Source organism: Chiloscyllium plagiosum, chromosome 23, assembly GCF_004010195.1.
Source record: "Chiloscyllium plagiosum isolate BGI_BamShark_2017 chromosome 23, ASM401019v2, whole genome shotgun sequence".
NCBI lineage: Eukaryota > Metazoa > Chordata > Chondrichthyes > Orectolobiformes > Hemiscylliidae > Chiloscyllium > Chiloscyllium plagiosum.
Window position 1 is genome coordinate 44,863,936 of NC_057732.1, and position 19,299 is coordinate 44,883,234.

Below are 19,299 nucleotides of genomic sequence, written 5' to 3' on the forward strand. Positions count from 1 at the left end.
TTCTGGTATGCTGCTGGTATCTTCAATAGTGAAAACTGACACAAAGTATCTATTCAGTTCCTCGGCCATTTCTTTTTTCCTCATTACTACTTCTCCAGTCTCATTTTCCATCAGTCCCAATATCTTGCCTTTCTTTTACCTTTTCTGTATCTAAAATACTTTTGCAGTCTTCTTGTATATTACTAGCTAGCTTACCCTCATATTTCATCTTCTCGCTTCTTACTACTTTTTAGTTTTCATCTGCTGGTTTTTAAAGGCTTCCCAATCGCCTGGTTTCTCACTAGTATTCACCAAATTACATGCTTTTTCTTTTGCTTTTTTGCAGTCCCTGACTTGCCTTGTGGGCCATGGTTGCCTCCCCTTTGGTACGTTTTTCTCCTTGGCATGAATTTCTGCCATGCCTCTTGAATTACCCCCAGAAATCCCAGCCATTGCTGCACCAATGTCTACCCTGCAAGGCTCCCTTCCAATCAAGATCAGAGTGGTGCTGGTAAAGCACAGCAGCTCAGGCAGCATCCGAGGAGTAGGAAAATTGACGTTTCGGGCAAAAGCCCTTCAACAGAAATAGAGGCAAGAAGCCTCCAGGGTGGAGAGATAATTGGGGGGGAGCTGGGGAGAAGGTAGCAAAGAGTCCTGTGTTGGGTTGAATGTAGCCTGGAGTCCCTTCCAGGTAAAAACAATGACTGCAGATGCTGGAAACCAGGTTCTGGATTAGTGGTGCTGGAAGAGCACACAGTTCAAATTTTACTGCTCCTTGGATGCTGCCTGAAGTGCTATGCTCTTCCAGCACCACTAATCCAGAATATGGAGTCCCTTCCAGTCAAATCCTGCCTCATGGCTTTGTAATTACCTTTACAAAATTTTAATAGTGTACTGTTACATCTGGTTCCAGCATTTCCCTCTCAAACTGCAGGGTGAATTCTATCATATCATGGTCACTGCGCCCTTGGGGTTCCTTAACCTTCAGCTCCCTAATCATTATAAAATCAACCAAGGTCAAATTACCAATCACAATGCTTGCAGTGTTCACACCTAGAAAGTTAAATTGATGGCACTAGTAATACAGCAGGATTCAATTGGCTGTTACGAAGACATGGCTGCAGTGTGACCAAGACTAGGAATGGAATATTAGAAGATATTTGACATTCAGGAGGCTTGTGCAAAAATAAAGAAGGTGGAGCAATGCTGATAATAAGGGACAGGATCAGAGTATTCGTGAGAAAGTATGTCCAATCGAAAGAATGGAATGCACAACAGGTGAAGTTTAAAATGGTATTAGATCAAAGTAAGAAGTTGACAAACTTACCAAAAAAGGTTGTAAGCCTGAGGTTTGGGAGAATTTTAGAAGTCAAATGAGGTCAAAGAAATTGATCAAGAGAAAGAACAGAACAAGAATGCAAAATGAATTAAAAATTAATTGTAAAAACTTCTGCAGTTGTATAAATGGAAAAGATTACTAAACATAAATGCATGTCAGGCAGAGACAGGAGAGATTATAGCAGGACAGAGAAGTCGAATAAGTACTTTTGAGTTTATCTTCAAAAGAGGAAGATATAAGAAGTTCTCTGAAATAACTGAGACCCAAGGGTCTAGTAAGTGTGAAACTGAAAGAAATCAGTATTTTCAGGACAAAAGGAGCTTTGGAGAAATTAACAGGACTTAAAGTTGACAAATCCACAGGAACTGCTGGCCATCACAAGAGGTGGCTACAGAAATAGTTGATGCATTGGCATTATCAAAACTCTATCAATTCTGCATGAAGTCTGCAGATTGGAAGGCTGCAAGTTACCATTTAAGAAGGGAGGCAAGGGAAAACAGGGAACTAGAGACTTTCGAGCCTGATGTCAGCAGAGGGGAAAATATTAGAATCAATTATAAGGGATGCAGTTACTGGATATTTAACAAATGATTATCTGAAGGCACAGAGATAACATGGGTTAGGGTTAGGGTGAGGGATAACATAGATTTATTAAGGTGGAAATCATCTGTGACAAACCGGAGTGTTTTTGGAGGAGGTTGCCAGTAAAGTCATTAAGGAGGAACCAGTGGCTGTGGTCTATTTTGATTTTAATTGTGTCCCACACGGGAGTTTAGTAAACAAAACTAATGCGCATGGGATAAGAGGTGATAACAGCTTACATTGAAGATTGGTTAACAGTCAGAAAGCAAATGTACATTTGTCATTTCCAAGTTGGCAGACTGTGACTAGTGGGTTACTGGAACAATCAATCAATACTTGGGTGCTAGCTGTTCAAAACCTGTATCAATGATTTTGACATGGGGATCAATCGTAATATTTCCAGAATTGCAGACGATACAAAATTTGGTGGAAGTAAGAGTTGTTAGGGAGACGCATAGAGGCTTCAGGGGAATGTAGACAGACGGAATGAGTGAGTAACAACATGACAGATGGAATATTATGTGGCTAAGTGTGGGGTCATATACTTCAGTAGGAGGAACTAAATGTAGAGGTTTTCTTGTACAGCATAAGATTGGAAAGGGCAATTGTCCGAGAAGACATGGTTTTCCTTGTTCATAAGTCATTCGAAGCTAATGTGTAAGTGCAGCAAGCAATCCAGAAGGCAAATAGAATATTAGCCCTTACTGCAAGAGGATTCAATTACAGCAGCAAAGTAGTCTTTTTTCAATTGCATTAACCCTAATGATATTCCATCCAGAGTAGTGTATGAAGCTACGGTCCCCTTGCCTAAGAAAGGATATACTTATCATAGGCAGGGTGTACCAGGCTGGTCCATGAGATGGTGGAGATGTCCTATGAAGGGAGACTGAGGAGCGTGGGCCTATGTTCTCTGACACTTTTACAAAAATGAGAGTTGAGCTCAGAAATTTAAAAAAATTCTTAAAGGGATAGATAGAGTCGATGCAGAAAGGATAGTTTCCCCTGGCTGTGAGGTCCAGACCCAGGGGAACACAGTCTCAGAATAAATGGCAGACCATTCAGGACTGAGAAGAATTCTTCTGTCAGAGGGTGTGGACGTTTAGAATTTTCCAAAAGGTGATTGAAATTCAGCTATGAAGTTTAAGACAGATTGTTAGATTTCTAGTTTTGAATGGGAATGGGAGTTAAAGTAGATGATCAGCTGTAATCTAAAATGGCTGGGGATCTTGAGGGCTAAATGGCCTACTCCCGCTCCTACGTTCCTAAATGAGCTTGCTGGGGGACAGTTGGGATCATTTCCCATTAAGGACATGAACACATTCCTGCAAGTCAAAATCGAAGACAAATGAAAATCGCTGCAGCATTTCTGAAGGTTTTAAACAACTTACCCATGCAAAGCCCGATTCACAGATTTCTCCAGTGAATCATTTGTATATTTGCTGTCCCACTGGTACAAATATGGTCCTTTCCATTCAAATGTCACCTTCACAGTGTCTTTTTCCTCATGTACATAGCGAGAGCATTGGAAATCTTCATCGAACCTGCTCTGTGATGAATCAGCAATAGTACAGTCAGTGACCTGGTCACTCCTTCCCAACGCACCATTGCTTTTCAGTGGAGCTGACACAGTATTTGTATCATTCGTCCAACATGAGTCTTCACGTCTGAAGGGTAGCACTCTCCCAACTAATGTTCTTTCTTCATCCTTAGAGCCAAGGTCAGTCGGTGACTGTGAAATATGACTCGTAACCGACACAGCTGAGTCTCTACTCTCGTTCTGTCCATGCTTTGATATAGACTGACACACCCCAGACTCACTCTCGGATGACACAGGGTTAGCAACAGCTGAACACACAGGCTCTCTATCCCTCGGTGGCCGAGAATACGAATGATCTCCCAAGGGGTGAGAACTGCGGGGAGTGGCCGAGGATCGGTGAGCAGACTCTTTAGCAACTCGAGACTGAGACTTCGGCACCTTCGAGGTTTCGAGCTTAGAGCTAGCTGGGGCTGCAAAAGGAGGACCTTCTAGACTCGATGATGCAGAAGACGGGGCCACCCAACTTTCAGAGAATTCTCCCCCGCCTTCATGGTGGCTTTCTGTTGCCCATGACATGATGTTCTGTGCCCTTAGTTCTGTATATGGCAAACCATCACTGTGGTTGTCAAGCAAATTGGAACAATGGTTTAATTGCTCACCGCTCCCAACAGGTGAGCTCTCAGTGGTGGCGCAAGTCCCAGATGCCTGATGTAAAGTCAAAGTGCAGTGCTGCTTCGGTGTTGCTACTGTCGCGATAGCAGAATTAATTGCAAGGTCAGCGAGAATATTTAGTGCGTCCGTCTGCCCCACTTTGTTGTCGACACCCTCCTGGGATGGCTGTCTATTCACCTCTAGCGCTTTCTTCTCCTGTAACAAACCTAAACCAGCACACAGGGACAACGGCTGAAGGGAAGCAGGCTCATTATCAGAGACGTTTCCAACAATGTTCCAGGTACAGACACCGTACCTCGAAACCTGCTGCGTGTTTATTCCTGTAACACAAACTGACAGGTTTACAAAAGGTCAGTCATAATAGGTTAAGTGGGTAACCATCTGTATAACTAAGCAATGGAATCATGCAACAGGGAGCAGGAAAGACCTCACCTTTCTCTCCCATTCAGGCAGCTCTCTGAAACATTTAAATCTATCACCTCACACAGTCTATATCTGACAGAGCCCTGCTCAAGAGTGGTCTGTCACTTTGAAATGATCTCAATGCCATGCATCAGTGATTTATTGCCTCGCTGGAATATGGGTATACAGTCTTCTTTATCAGACATTTAAATCGTAGAAAACGAGGGATGGTTTTGTTTTCTTTAGTGTTTCATGGGAATTGGGCGTCATCTGCAAGATACTTGTTGCCCATCCCCAATTGTCCTTTGAACTGAGTGATTTGCGAGGCCATTTTAGAGTCAACTATATTTCTGTGAGTCTGAAACCCCACGCAGACCAGATCAGGCAAGGACAGCAGGGTTCCTTCCCTAAAGGATATTAGTCCCTCTAGCCCAACCAGATAGGTTTACAACACAATCAACAGTCTAGTTATATGGTCCAGATTTATTAACTGGGTTCAAATCCCACCAGAGCAGCTGTCCCAGAGTATTAGCATGGGCTCCTGGATTACTGATCCAGTGACAGGACCATCATACCACCATCTCCCTTCAGCTTCATCATGCTGCAGTTAGACAAAGCTCTGGCTAGACCATAAGGGAGCCAATGGCCTTACGGTATTGTCGCTGGACTGTTAACCCAGAGACCCAGATAACATTCTGGGGAACCAGGTATGAATTCTGCCATGGCAAATGATGGAATTTGTATTCGATAAAAGAAAATCTGGAATTAAGAGTCTAATGATGACCACGAATCCTTTGTTGATTGCAAGAAAAACCTATCTGGACCTCCAGACCCACAACAATGTGATTGACTCTTCACTACCCCCTGGGGAGACGTGAGGGTTGAAGATGCTGGAGATCTGAGTTGAAAGTGTGGCACTGGCAAAGGCACAGTGGGTCAGACAGCATCTGAGGAGCAGGAGATGCTCTCAGGAGATGCTCCTCAGATGCTGCCTGACCTGCTGTGCCTTTGCTAATGCCACATTTTTCAATTCTTAGCTGCCCTCTGGGCAATTAGGGATGGGCGATAAATATTGACGTAGCCAGCAATGCCCACCATTGAATAAAGAAAAAAGAATTATTCAGAGGATTGAGAGCAGCACTGGGCATTGTACTTCAGGACAGATATGCTGGCTTCAGAGAGAGATTTATTGGAGGATACCTGGGCTCCAAGAGTTACATTGCTTCTTGCAATGACAAAACCTATTTTGTAATCCCTCGCATAAAGATTAGGGTGTGATTTGATCAAAATATTAAGTAGGACTGATTTCACAGTCCAAAAATGTTCAGGTGAGGTGGATTGGCCATGGAAAATGCAAAGTTACAGGGATAGGGTGGCATGCTGTTTGAAGGTTTGGTGTGAACTTGATGGACCAAATGGCCTGTTTCCACACTGTATAATTCTATAGGATGAATGCAAAGAGACTATCTCCACTGGTTTGGGAAACCTAGGACTTGGGGACATAGTCTAAAACTACAGCCAGAAAGTAAATTAGGAAACACACACATATAAACTATGCTGGAAGTATGAAAGCTCTCCACAAATGGTCTGTGGGTCTACCTACAGCACACTGACATCAGCAGTTCAACAAGGCTCAGCGGTTAGCACTGCTGCCTCACAGCATCAGGGACACAGGTTCAATTCCAGCCTCGGGCAACGTCTGTGTGTGGAGTTTGCACATTCCCCCCCCCCGTATCTGCGTGGGTTTCCTCCAGGTATTCCCACAATCCAAAGATATGCAGGTTAGGTAGATTCACTATGGGAAACGCAGGGCCACAGGGATGGGGTGGGCCTAATTGGAATGCTGCTCAAAGGGCCGGTGTGACTCAAAGGGTCGAATAGCCTGCTGTCACACTGTGAGGATTCTATGAACATGTTTCTAACCAAAAATCAGACTATCTAGAGATCTTTCTGCAACATCATCTGACTCTGACCCTGCCTCAGCTCATCCACTGCAAATCGCCCATCCATGCTTCAGAATGAGTTCATCGTCAGCCTTACAAGGTTCTTCCTAAATATGGCCATCTTTGCTGCCTGTGTCCAAACTCACACCAAATATTAGTTGCCTATCACTGGTGTACTCGCCGACATATGCTGGTTCCAAGGAAGCAGTGCCTTCATTTTAAAATTCTCCGTGGCCTCACTCTTCCCGACCTCAGTGATCATCTCCAGCCCCAAACCCACCCTGCTCTCCTCTAATTCTGATCTCGAGCATCCCCAACTTTAATGAACCGACCTTCTGAGAGCTGTGGCCTCAGTTGCCTGGACCGTAAGAGTCTCTCTGTCTATCCCACTCTCCCTTTTCTCTTTAAAATATTCTTTAAAACGCAACTCCTGGAGTAAACTTCTGGCCACAATATGCCCCACCGTCTCTTAACGTGGCTTAATGACACATTTTGTGCTCTCTGGAACCAGCGCTACAGAGATTGTCCTCCTTGGCAAAAAGGTCAAGATAGCTTCAAGATTTATGACCTCTACAGAGAGACACTGTCCATATTCTGATTCTAAACACTGAGAAAACAAAACCAAAAGGGAAAGCCTGTTGATATCAACACAATATGACTCTATGACTCTAATATCAGAGTACACATTTTTGAGTGAGGACATTCACTCACAATGCCTCCCTGGATCTTTTATTGTGAATTGTATGATGACTAAGTTAAGGGATAGCAGGGTCAGGTAAGCTCAGTTAGCTGGGTGGCTGGTAAGTGACACTAACAGCATGTATGTAGTTTGTACCGTGGCTGAAGTTACCATGAAGAACTCTCCCTTTTAACCTTGCATTGAGGTTGTGGTAATCCTCAGGCTAAACCACTAGCCATTGCTTCTCTCTAATGAGAGTAAACAACAGGTATGTTGAATAAAGTGATGATTTTGTATGTGCATTTGTTACTGTTCCTCTTTTTAAAAAAAAGAAACAATTACTTTTATTCCAGTGTAAATGCATAGGTCTCCCAAGGTCATGAGAAGCAGTGCTCTAAATTAATTGTTAACACCAAGAGCTGGCCGACAGGAATGCAACCGGAATAGAATGCCATCTCCTGTGTTTTATGGCAATGGTGGGATATTTGAAATTCCCCTTACCAGTTTCAGTGTATTGGCTGGGCACCTTATCCAGCACAGTCGTCCCTGTGTCCACACAGTTGCTGTCTGCTCTGCCTGTTGCAGAGGTTTGAGGGGGTGCTGCAGCAGTCTTTGGTCTCTTTGTGTTCACCTCAGGTGGGGCGGGTGATTCCGTGGATAAGCCTTTGGCCGACTGTGCCCGCGATCTTTTATTATTGCGAACGGATCGTGTGGAATATCCCGGACTTGCCGAAGGGACGCTGGCTGCGTTGTTGCTGACTGTGCAGTCGGTGCTTGTGAGGACCTGTAAAGGTTTAGCTGCCTTCCTTTTTGCTCTGTTAGAGACTTTGCTCCCTGCAATTGGCTTGCTGACCGAGTTACCTCTTCCCACAGTCTTGCCTGGTTGACCATTTGCTTGGTTCTGTGATGTGGCCTTTACTGTAATCCCAGACTGAGAAGGCACCGTTGGCACTGGCAAGCCCACAGGCAGGGCATGTTTCCCTTGAACCTTTTTGGATCTTGCCACCCTCGTTACCCGCAGGGACCCAGCATTAGGGGGCTGTGGCTCTGAGGCACTAGACTGGCACAAGACCTTTGGCTTGGCACCAGAGTTTTGGCACAGCTTGAGGGCATTCCCCTTAAGTTTCAGGACTCTTGATACGGGTAGTAGGTAGTTTGCGGGGTTGGCAAAGTAAGGAGAGAGTTGGGAAATTCTGGTTCCCCAGGAGTCTCCAGGAATTGGCAGCTCTCCTTTCTTTGGCCCTGTCCCCACAGAAACTGGAGAATGATGGCCTGTGGCAACACCTCTTCGTTTGGACCGCTTTGAAGTTGTTTTGAAATACTCCACAAGTTGATCCTCAACCACTTTGTTCCGCGGAATTGATGGAGTATCAGTGGATGTCAGACCTGTTGTCACAGCATACATATAACCAGGAAGCAACGGAGTAATCCTATTCTGGACAAGTGTGCGCATCACCTGATTCGTTTCTGAATTAATGAAGAAAAGTAACATTACACAAAATATATCATCAACGTCTCAATGTTTAATACAATCTGCATTGTTTTTGGCAACCTACTAACTTGGTGTCCAAGTAGCTTCAAGTGAAAACAACACATTAATCTTATAGTTATCTAACTGCTTATGTGTACTTCTGCACCTCCCCAGAACTCCACTTGTCTTTAGACCTACTTGTGTGCCAGTCAGGATGTAGCAATTTTTGGAGCACTCCACAAACAACGCCCCCACTGGCTCAGTTAGACAAGGCAGCACGTGCACATGCACAACTCAGGTTACGCGACACAGGGCAGCACGGTGGCACAGAGACCCGGGTTCAATTCCCGCCTCAGGCGACTGACTGTGTGGAGTTTGCACATTGTCTGCGTGGGTTTCCTCCGGGTGCTCCTGTTTCCTCCCACAGTCCAAAGATGTGCAGGTCAGGTGAATTGGCCATGCTAAATTGCCCGTAGTGTTAGGTGAAGGGGTAAATGTAGGGATATGGCGGGATTGTGCTTCGGAGGGTAGGTACAGACTTGTTGGGTCAAAGAGCCTGTTTCCATACTGTAAGTAATCTAACCTAATAAGACATAGGAGCAAAAGTAGGTCATTCCAACCCATCAATTCTTCTCCTGAATTCAATAAACTCATAGCTGATCTGACAAGCCTCAACTCCACTTTCCTGCCTTATCCCAATTCCCTTACTGGTTAAAAATCTCTCAGCCTCCTTTATACTTAAAGGCCCCTTCATGCCAATTGCAGCCAACAAGAATTTGTGCAATTATTCTGGTCAGCAAGAAGGGGACAAAGTGTCAGTCAAGGCTTCTTACTTCTGGTTGTACCATTATACCATAATTGGAAAGTGTAGGGTATTAACAGGGGTAGCATTAGGCACACAGGACTGTGATATCTTCCTATAGTCCAAAGGTCAACCAATTCTCACCTCCCAGGTGAGGAAGCCATTACTTACACAAGTCATGGAACGTGTCCAGGAAAACAGCAGTGGATTAATAAGGGGGAAGAACAAAATGTCTTCATTTATACCCCGTCTCTGCGAGTAGTGAATGTCTAAACCCAGACCTTAAGGCCCCACCAAAGATGATCGAAAAGCAATTCAACAAAAACAAAAATGGATTGGGTTTATCGTCAAACTTAAGGTCACACTCAAAAGAGGTCAGAAATATTGTTGATCCTGAGGAGCAGAGAAAAGGTTGACCTGCATTACAACGAGCAAAAGAAAGAAAACAAAAAAAATGGGTTGGTACCTTTGAGATGAGAAATTCTGGGTGTTTTGAAAATGAACAAAGCTTGTAACGTATCGTGAGTAGCCTGGCTGCCTCCTGCATAATGTGAAAGAAAATGTCCATTATCGTAACAGAAGGACTTCTCAATTCAGCTATTCAAACATTTAACTTTTATGTTATCTATTTACTTACCACTGGTAGGATTGGAAACAGACTCGCTGAACAGTAAGAGTAGCCCCTGATCGTTTAAACGCTTTACAACTGCCTGGGGGGAAAACAAACACACACATGCCACTGAAATTCCAAATGTGTAAATGCACAAATATGGAAAAGGGGGCTGAAAACTTATTTAAGATAAAGAAGGATTTGTACTTAGACAGCATCTTGAACATAACAAAAATACCCAACAATTTCAGAGGACGAACACCAAAACTTTTCACTACAAACTGCAGACAATTCAGAATTGTTAGAAGATCATGCATAGCTTTTTCAGACACTCATCTGAGAAAATAAATTTTTTTCAGTATGTGTCTTTCTCCAATGGCATTCTGAAATGGGAGTATAATAGTGTAAAAGTGTTTGCCTTCACCAGTCTCCTTGGCCTGGATGTTGTTTAGCAAGAATTTGCAGTTGCACAGGTCATGAGCGCTTTATGAAGGCAATCAACAGAATTCAGCATTTCATTCTCAGTAAAATAGCAGAATGTGAGTGTGGGTCTGGCCAGTACTGCTGAGTGATTTCATAGAATCTCTACAGTGTGGAAGCATGTCAGAGCAGCAATAGGGCCATGCATCCCATTATGTTTGTGATCATTTTCAAAGGAGCAGCCACACTGACTCCCCACACTCCTGTTTAACCATCACCTTCTTATGTCCCTCAGCCACAAGTCCCTGACCAACTCCCTTCCAAAATTCTTTATGAGTCAAGATCCAGTCTCTCCAGCTGGTGCATCCCAATCCTGAGAGGATGTCTCCTTTTCTCCACTTCTTGATCTTTTGCCAATGATTTAAGATCCACAGCCTCAGGTTAGTTTTTTTCATTCTCAGGATTAGAGTGTCACTGGCTAGGCAAGTATTTATTGCCCATCCATAGTTGCAGAGTGACTAATGGCCCCATGCTTTACAGGACTGACCCATTCTTTCATTGCTGAACTGGGAATGTAAGACATAGCAGAAACAACGTGGGACACTAGAGGGAGGTTCTTCTTTGCCTCTGGGGTTTGCTCTCAGAATGTGCACTGCACTCTTGCCGTCAGCCACTAGAGGGAGGAGTGGGACTGCGGTCCCACACACTGTGGTGATGGGATTTGGATCCACATCTCAAGAACATTAGTCAAAGATTCAAGGTTTCTAATTCAGTAGCATAACGATGATGCCACCATCCCATGTCCAGGGAATGACCTGTGTTTCTTCCACAAGCAGTGTATGGTACTCTTAAAGCTGCTCACCTCCGGGAGAATTATGCAACTGGTTCATCACGAGGAAACAGTGCATCTGTGTTTGGTTGGTGCTGGTTGAGAAACAAATGTCAGCAGGTCACTGAAAACATAGGGCCATAAGAACAGGAGCAGATTATTCACCATCTTAAACCTGTTCCACCATTCAATGAGATCGTGGCTGATCTATGGTCTAACTTCCTGCCTTTATCCCATAGCACTTAATACGTTTACTTAACAAAACAAATCTAGCTCAGAATTAAAATTAACTTTTGATTTCACATCAACTGCCATTTGTGGAAGAGAGTTCCAAACCTCTTCCTTACATCACTCCTGAATGGTCTGGCCCTAATTTTCAGACCATGTCTCCTAGTTCTAGAATCCCCAACCAGTGGAAATAGTTTATGTTTATCTGTCCTGTCTTTTTCTGTTAATATTTTGAAGAAGGTGGAGCTGGCATTGATGTGGACTACTGAAGCCGATACCATTGCCTCATGTAAGAAGTGGCTTGATACATTACAGGAGAGAAGAGGCATGTAAACATTGGAGACTATTTGGACCAAATGGCCTTTCTCAACATAGTCAAATGGACATGGCATGGATTCCTTTACGTCCACATGAGATGGCATTATTCCAGAAAATAGTGGAGCTAGGGAAAGGGAGACGATGGCCTAGTGGTATTATTGTTGGACTGTTAATCCAGAGACCCAGCTAATGTTCTGGGGACCCAGATTCACAACCCTGCCACAGCAGATGGTGGAAATTGTATTTAATAAAAATCTAGAATTAAGAGTCTAACAATGATCATGAAACCATTCCGAGGAAAAACCCATCTGGTTCACTAATGTCCGTTCACAAAGGAAACTGCTGGTCTGGCCTACATGTGACTCCAGACCCACAGCAATGTGGTCAACACTGAACAATTAGGGATGGGCATTAAATGCTGGCCTACCCAGCAATGTCCAAACTCTGTGAATGAATAAAAAAATCTTTCCTTTTTTTTGAAACATGACAAGCTGATACCTTCTTCCTAATTTGACCACAAAACTATTTCAGGAACTGACTCTCTATACTTTCCTAAAGCAACTTTACATCATTAAACCAAATCTAAAGAGGCACCACACCTTAAAGGGACTCCACAAGAAATGTCAAATATTCTTCATTAGCAGTTGAAATTAAAATGCCATTTTGGAGGTTAATAATGGACTCCATCCCAAGGACACTTTGACTATCACTTTATATGTGCTCATGTGAAACCCCAGTGCCCTCCACCAGCCCACAATAAAACAGAATTATACCAATAACCAACAGGGTTTCAAGTGAACATTCGATTTGAAAGGCACAGGTTCCAACAATGCAGCACTCCCACAACACATCAGCACCACCAGAGCTCATAAATCTCCAGAGGTGAGATTGTGATCATTTATTCAAAGCAGAGGACCACCAAATGCCTGTAGTTCGCAATGATTACAAATGTGTCCAACTCTTACCAGTTTCTTTTCCTCCAATTCATTTATCAAAGGATCCAGCCAAAGAGCTTCTCCTCCCTCTGTGTCTGCCACCACCAGTTCATACCAACTGCAATAAAAACCTTCCAAACAAACTGAGAGAAAGCAGAAACAACAGATCAATTTTTCAGCCCAACACCTTCATGTAGTTTAACAGGTACAGCTGATCAAATTTAATTACCTTCTTTAAATTTGTATTTTTCTCTTTCAAAAACTCCCTGTGGCAGTTTGCTTTTCAGTTCACCAATGCTCATCACGTACTCAATTTCAAGCTTAGTTGGTCTGAGCAAAAAGATACAGCAGACGAAAAATGTTAATACTTAGCAGAAATGATGCACAATCAATAGGTTATTTTTAAAGAAAATACAACAGGTCAGTCTACATTAAATTTCCATGTTGCAAATCATTCACAATTTGCATGGCACTTTGTGACTTTATCTACACTCAGCCTTGCAATTCTTCTTGTTCAGACTGGGGCTTCATGGATGGAGGAGTGTTTGTGACAATGGCAGGGCAGAGGTATCCTTTCACTGTCTCTGATCAGCCACCTCAAGAGGCAAGTTCAAGGCTGAAAGAAATGGGCACATAAAGGACACTAGAAACAGAGGCAAAAGCAGCTCATGCTCAGAGACTGCCATGGCTATTAACATGATGCCTCACCGGTGGGGCTGATAGTGACAACTGGCTCTGAAGATTGACCCTGCTCCTCAAAAATTGACTGGAAGGCAGCTCTTTACAAATTGAGGGAAAAAGACTTCTCCATCAAAATGTTGAAACGAGCAGTTTAGCTTTGTTCTTTTCCAACCCTGCTACTGGGTTTTGAAAACAGTACCAGTGATGCTATCTTCATTGCCCATGGTGCTGGTGTTAACTGATGATTGCCTTTTCACAAGATGGAGTCATTGCAGCTTGCTCAGTAGTGTGGTCCAATTATAATCAAATATGTACTTAATATTAACAAAAACTTGCATTTATATAGCATTTTTCACAACCACCAGATGTCTCAAAGAGCTTTACATAAAATGAAGAACTTGTTGAACGACAGGAAATGAGGCTGCCAATTTGCACACACCAAACTAAAAGCATAGAAACATACAAAATAGGAGCAGGTGTAAGCTATTTGGCCCTTCAGGCCTACTCCACCATTCAATATGATCGTGGCTGACCGTTATACTCAGTACCTGGTTCCAATCTCCTCCCCAAAGCCTTTCATCCCTTTAGCCCTAAGAACTCTTAACTCCTTCTTAAAAACATTCAATGTTTTGGCCTCAATTGCATTCTGTTGCACAGAATTCCCCAGACTCCCCATTATCTGAGTGAAGGTCTTTCTCCTCAGAGTTCTAATTGGCGTACCCCATATCCTTAGATTGTGACAGCTGGTCCCTAGCCATCCATCCTTCCTGAGTATAGCCTGTCCAGTCCTGTTAGAATTCTGTAGATTATGAGTCCTCCCTTGTCATTCTTGCAACGATTATATTCCTAATCGATCCAGTCTCACTTAATATGTCAATCCTGACATCTCTGGAATCAATCTGTGAGCATTCATTGCACTCCTTCCAGAACATTCTTCCTCAGATGAGGAAACCAAAGCTACACACAATATTCTACATAGGTGTGGTCTGATCCATGTCCTGTACAATTGCAGCAGGACAAGTAATGTGATAATGACCATAATCTCTTTCGGTTATACAGACTGGGGATAAAATATTACCATGGGATCTTTTAAGTCCATCCAGTAGGATGGGGGCTTTGTTTAGCTGTCTTGTCAAAATGATGGCACCTTTGACAGTGAAGTAACTCCCTCAGTACAGCACTTGAGTGTCAGCCTTAATTTCCCAGACTCCCCACTATCTGGGTAAAGGTATTTCTCCTCAGCACATGTGCTCAAGGCTCATCACATATTTAAATATCCTTTCAGAAAGGGATGCTTTTCAGAAAAACAGAATCAAAAGGTGCATGTGGAAAAAAAAATCCACATGCACATCTATCCGCCAAAGATAACTGCAAATATCAATTAATTCTTCAGTGTGTCCTATTACTATCAGTGATCTGCATAACCTTTTGCACAGTAACTCCTCCAGATTGTGGTTTAGTGTCAGGAGGCTGAGAGTTTGACAGCTGGGACTATACACATACAGGGACTGAGCTAACACTGGTCCCAGCAATACTGATATCCTTGCAGCACTTTGTATGCTCAATACCTACAGGACACTGCGTGGAAGGCCCACCAACCCTCCCTATTTAGTTCTCAGCCCCCTTCCCCAGTCCTGATGAAGGATTATTCCTGAAACATTGACTATCTTGCTGCTTAGCTGCTGCCTGATCTGCTGTGCCTAATCGAGTGCCACACTTTATCGACTCTGACTCTCTAGCATCTGCAGTCCTCACTATCTACTAGCTCCAAACTTCTCCCAAGCTGACACAGGAAGAGCCTCAATTCTAATGGCAGCATGGTCACGTCCAACACAACCATTTCTCTTTGTAACTGCAGTGATTGGAACGAGGGTCAGATGGATCTCATTGACTGCGACATCCTCGACTGGGGCTATTAACCTGGCAAAAGGGAGGACTGCAGATGCTGGATATCAGAGTCTAGATCAAAGTGATGCTGGAAAAGCACAGGAGGTCAGGCAGCATCCGAGGAGCAGGAAAATCGACGTTTCAGGCAACAGCCCTTCACGAGGAATGAGGCAGTGTGCCTCTACGGTGGAGAGATCTATTAACCTGGGCCAATCAGGGAGCCCTGGCGGACAGATATAAATGGGAGATTCAGAAAGTCTCCTCATTCTAGGATTGGTTCCATGCTGGCTGGTCAGAGTCCATATACTGTGCATGTGTGGCTTGGTGACAGGATCCCAGCCTCTGTGCAGTTATTTCAGGAACCTTTATGCTAGGCTTAAGGATCAAGCTCAGGATCATCCATCTCCAATAATGGCACCTTCCATACGCACAATCTCTACAATCAAGAAGGACAAGTCCTGGGGGATTAGAGGATTGCAAATGTGATGCCGTTGTTTCAGAAAAGGGCTAGGGATAGCACAGGAAATTACAGAAAAATTAAAAAAATCAATATCTATGGATACTAGAAATCTGAAACAAAAATGGAAGTTGATGGAAAATATCAGCAGGGTCTTCCGGCTTCTGTAAAGAGAAACAGAATGGGAAACCACAGACCGGTCAGCTTGACATCAATAACGTGAAAACCATTGGCAAGTCATAATCCAGGATAATATACATTTAGAGAAAAATACATTAATACTAAACAGTCAACATGGCTTTGTCAAGGGCAGGTCATGTCGGACAAATTTATTTGAGTTCTTTGATGAGGTGACACAGCAGTGGATGAGCATAGTGTAGTGGATTTTGTATATTTGGACTTCAAGAAAGCATTTGATGGGTTCCACATGGCAGGTTAGGAAGGTTTGGGATTGATGCGATCTTGGCAGCATGGATTAGAAATTGCATAAAAGATAGGAAAGGAGGTATATTTTGGCATTTCTCAGACAGGAGATGAGTTCAAATCTCTATTTCCCAGGGTCCAGTGTTGGGATCATTGCTTTTTTGAATCTGAAGATAGCTGTAGAAAACATTATCTCTAAATTTGCAGACAGCACTAAGCTAGGCAGAATAGTGAATTGTGGGGATGATGCTGAGTACCTTTATAGGGACATTTGTCAAGTTAGCAAAATGGCAGATGAATTTCAAAGCAGAGAAATGCGAGGTAATGCATTTTGGTAGAAGAAACGCAGAGGGACAATTCAGGGTTAATGGTACAACATGGAGGGGAATACTGGAGCAGAGGGTCTTTATATATTTCTCTGAAGTTGGCCAGGCAATGTGAAACAGTTGAGAAAGCTTACAGAAATCTTGGGTTTATAAATAGAGGTGCAGAGTATAAAAACAAGCAAATGATGCTACACCTGTCCAAATCATTAGTCAGACCACATTTGGAGTATTGTGATCAGTTCTGGAGAGAGTGCAAAACAGATTTATTCGAATGATACCAGGAATGAGGGGTTTTAGACACAAGAAAAGATTAAGAAAATTGGGCTTATTCTCCTTGGAGCAGTGAAAATTATGAATAATTTTGATAGGGTAAAGAAGGATACAGATAATTCTTCTATAACACAATGGTTGCATTCACATGCAAGTCCATATTATAGAAAAATTGCACTTTAGAAACAGCACTTAAAGTGCTGGCAATATAATCGTGTTACAGCCAACACACGTTTTAAAAGTTTGTGCTTTAGAAACAGTGTCCCCAATTCCATCAATCGCATTACAGCGAATTCACATTAATGAAATGCATGTTATAGCAGAATGACCTGGATTCCATTTCAACTAGTTGGTATGTCAGTAGGTTGGGGCCATAATTTCAGGATTGCCAGCAAGAGAGCTAGGAATGAGGTGAGGAGAAACTTCTTTACTCATGAGTTGTCAGGATTTGGAATGTGCTGCCGGGGAGAGTGGTGGAGGCTGATTCCACAGGAGGTTTCAAAAGAGAGCTGGATATATCTTTGAATGTGATGAAGGCGACTGAGTTAGGGTGGAAAGAAGGACCAGCTGGGTTGCTCTACAGGGAACTGGTATTGACATGATGGGTCAAATATCCCCCTCTGTAGTGTAAAATCTGATGATTCAATGATTCTATTTTAAAGGCAGCAGATGCTTGTAAATATTACCATCTGCAAGCCACACACCATCCTGATGTATGGACTGGTCCTTCACTGTCACTGGGTCAAAATCCTGGAACTTCCCCAACAACAGTGTGGGTAGCCCCCCTGAAGGGCTGCAGTAGTTCAAGCAGACCATTCACCACCACCTTCTCAAGGTTAGTAAGGGATGGGCAATAAATGCTGACCAAGCCTGCAATACCCACAACCCCTGAAACAATATATTTTAAGAACTGGCTTATGATCTCATAAATATCAGACAAAACATAGCAATTAAGCTCCAAGTTTGAGGAAATTCCTGGAAGCAGTCAAGAAGGTCACACTGGAACCAACCTTACAACCTACTCCTGATGGCCTGCATTTTTTATACTACCACATTCAGGACAGCTGCATGTTTAGCAGAGCCAGAGTGTAAAATCTAATGTTGTGCTGCAATTCACACACATCTATCCTGGGACAGGCTAAGCAAAGACATGCCAGAGTATTCCTAGAGGCCTGGCACTTCAACCACAACACCATAAACAAACACATAGATCTAGATACCATCTATCAACCCCTCAGAAAACGAACAGGAAATGACATCACCATAAACCCAGGAACCCCATCCAGGAGAAAGATATAAATAGAAAGGAGGCAACAACAGCTTCGCTTCACTTGGAGGTCGCCACTGATGATGTTACCTAGCCAGGTAATGAAACATCTGGATATCAACGAGGTAAAAAGAATGACTGCAGATGCTGGAAACCAGATTCTGGATTAGTGGTGCTGGAAGAGCACAGCAGCTCAGGCAGCATCCAAGGAGCTTTGACATCGACGTTTCGGGCAAAAGCCCTTCATCAGGAATAACTTTTGACCGAAACGTCGATTTCGAAGCTCTTTGGATGCTGCCTGAAATGCTGTACTCTTCCAGCACCACTAATCCAGCATCTGGATATCAAACCTACAGCTCAGCAAGCAAACCTACACCCTAAACCTCAACCTGAGCTACAAATCTTCACAAACCTTGCATTCAAACATCTTTACAGTATTGTTCAATGGATCTGAAATGTCAGCCAGCTCAGCACTGGACTGGACTAATTTCCTGCTGTCCCCAATGAGGAAGTTACTTCAGAATACCCAATTAGCATTTTGGCCAAACATTTTTCAGGAAGCAAAAGCAGAAGAGTGAAATAGATTAGATTACTTCCAGTGTGGAAACAGGCCCTTCGGCCCAACAAGTCCACACTGACGCTCTGAAGTGCAACCCACCCAGACTCATTCCCCTACATTTACCCCTTCACCTAACACTACAAGCAATTTAGCATGGCCAATTCACCTAACCTGCACATTTTTGGACTGTGGGAGGAAACCGGAGCACTCGGAGGAAACCCACACAGACATGGGCAGAATGTGCAAACTCCACACAGTCAGTTGCCTAAGGCGGGAATTGAATCCGGGTCTCAGGCGCTGTGAAGCAGCAGTGCTAACCACTGTGCCGCCCTGGGAATTTAGCTTCTTGGAAAGACCAAGAAAATTCCAAGGAGAAAGTAGCACATTAGTAATTTTACTATTGACTGGCAAATTCTACTGTAGACTGGTAATGTTATTATAGATTGATAATTTTACCATACACTGTTAGTACAACCTGGTAATGTTACTGTAATATACCTGTAATATTACGACAAATTGGTAACATTATTATAGACTGGGAGAAAGTGAGGACTGCAGATGCTGGAGACCAGAGTTGAAAAATGTGGTGCTGGAAAAACACAGCAGGTCAGGCAGCATCCGAGGAGCAGGAGAATCGACGTTTCGGGCATAAGCCCTTCTTCAGGAATGAGGCTGGTGTGCCA

At 43.4% G+C, this 19,299-nt stretch overlaps 1 protein-coding gene across 10 annotated transcripts in view; it reads right to left on the minus strand.

Annotated features, from left to right (window-relative positions):
- LOC122561838 (protein TASOR 2-like) overlaps nt 1-19,299 on the minus strand; it is a 98,934-nt gene that overhangs the window by 37,170 nt on the left and 42,465 nt on the right. For 9 of the 10 annotated variants that reach the window (XM_043714066.1, XM_043714070.1, XM_043714065.1 and 6 more), the window contains 6 exons: nt 12,976-13,076; nt 12,777-12,889; nt 10,044-10,116; nt 9,873-9,947; nt 7,635-8,600; nt 3,289-4,441 (listed from right to left, as the gene is read on the minus strand). In XM_043714066.1, the coding sequence (XP_043570001.1) occupies nt 3,289-4,441; nt 7,635-8,600; nt 9,873-9,947; nt 10,044-10,116; nt 12,777-12,889; nt 12,976-13,076 (2,481 nt within the window). The remainder of the gene's footprint in view (nt 1-3,288; nt 4,442-7,634; nt 8,601-9,872; nt 9,948-10,043; nt 10,117-12,776; nt 12,890-12,975; nt 13,077-19,299) is intronic. The other variant, XM_043714067.1, reaches the window with a different exon arrangement.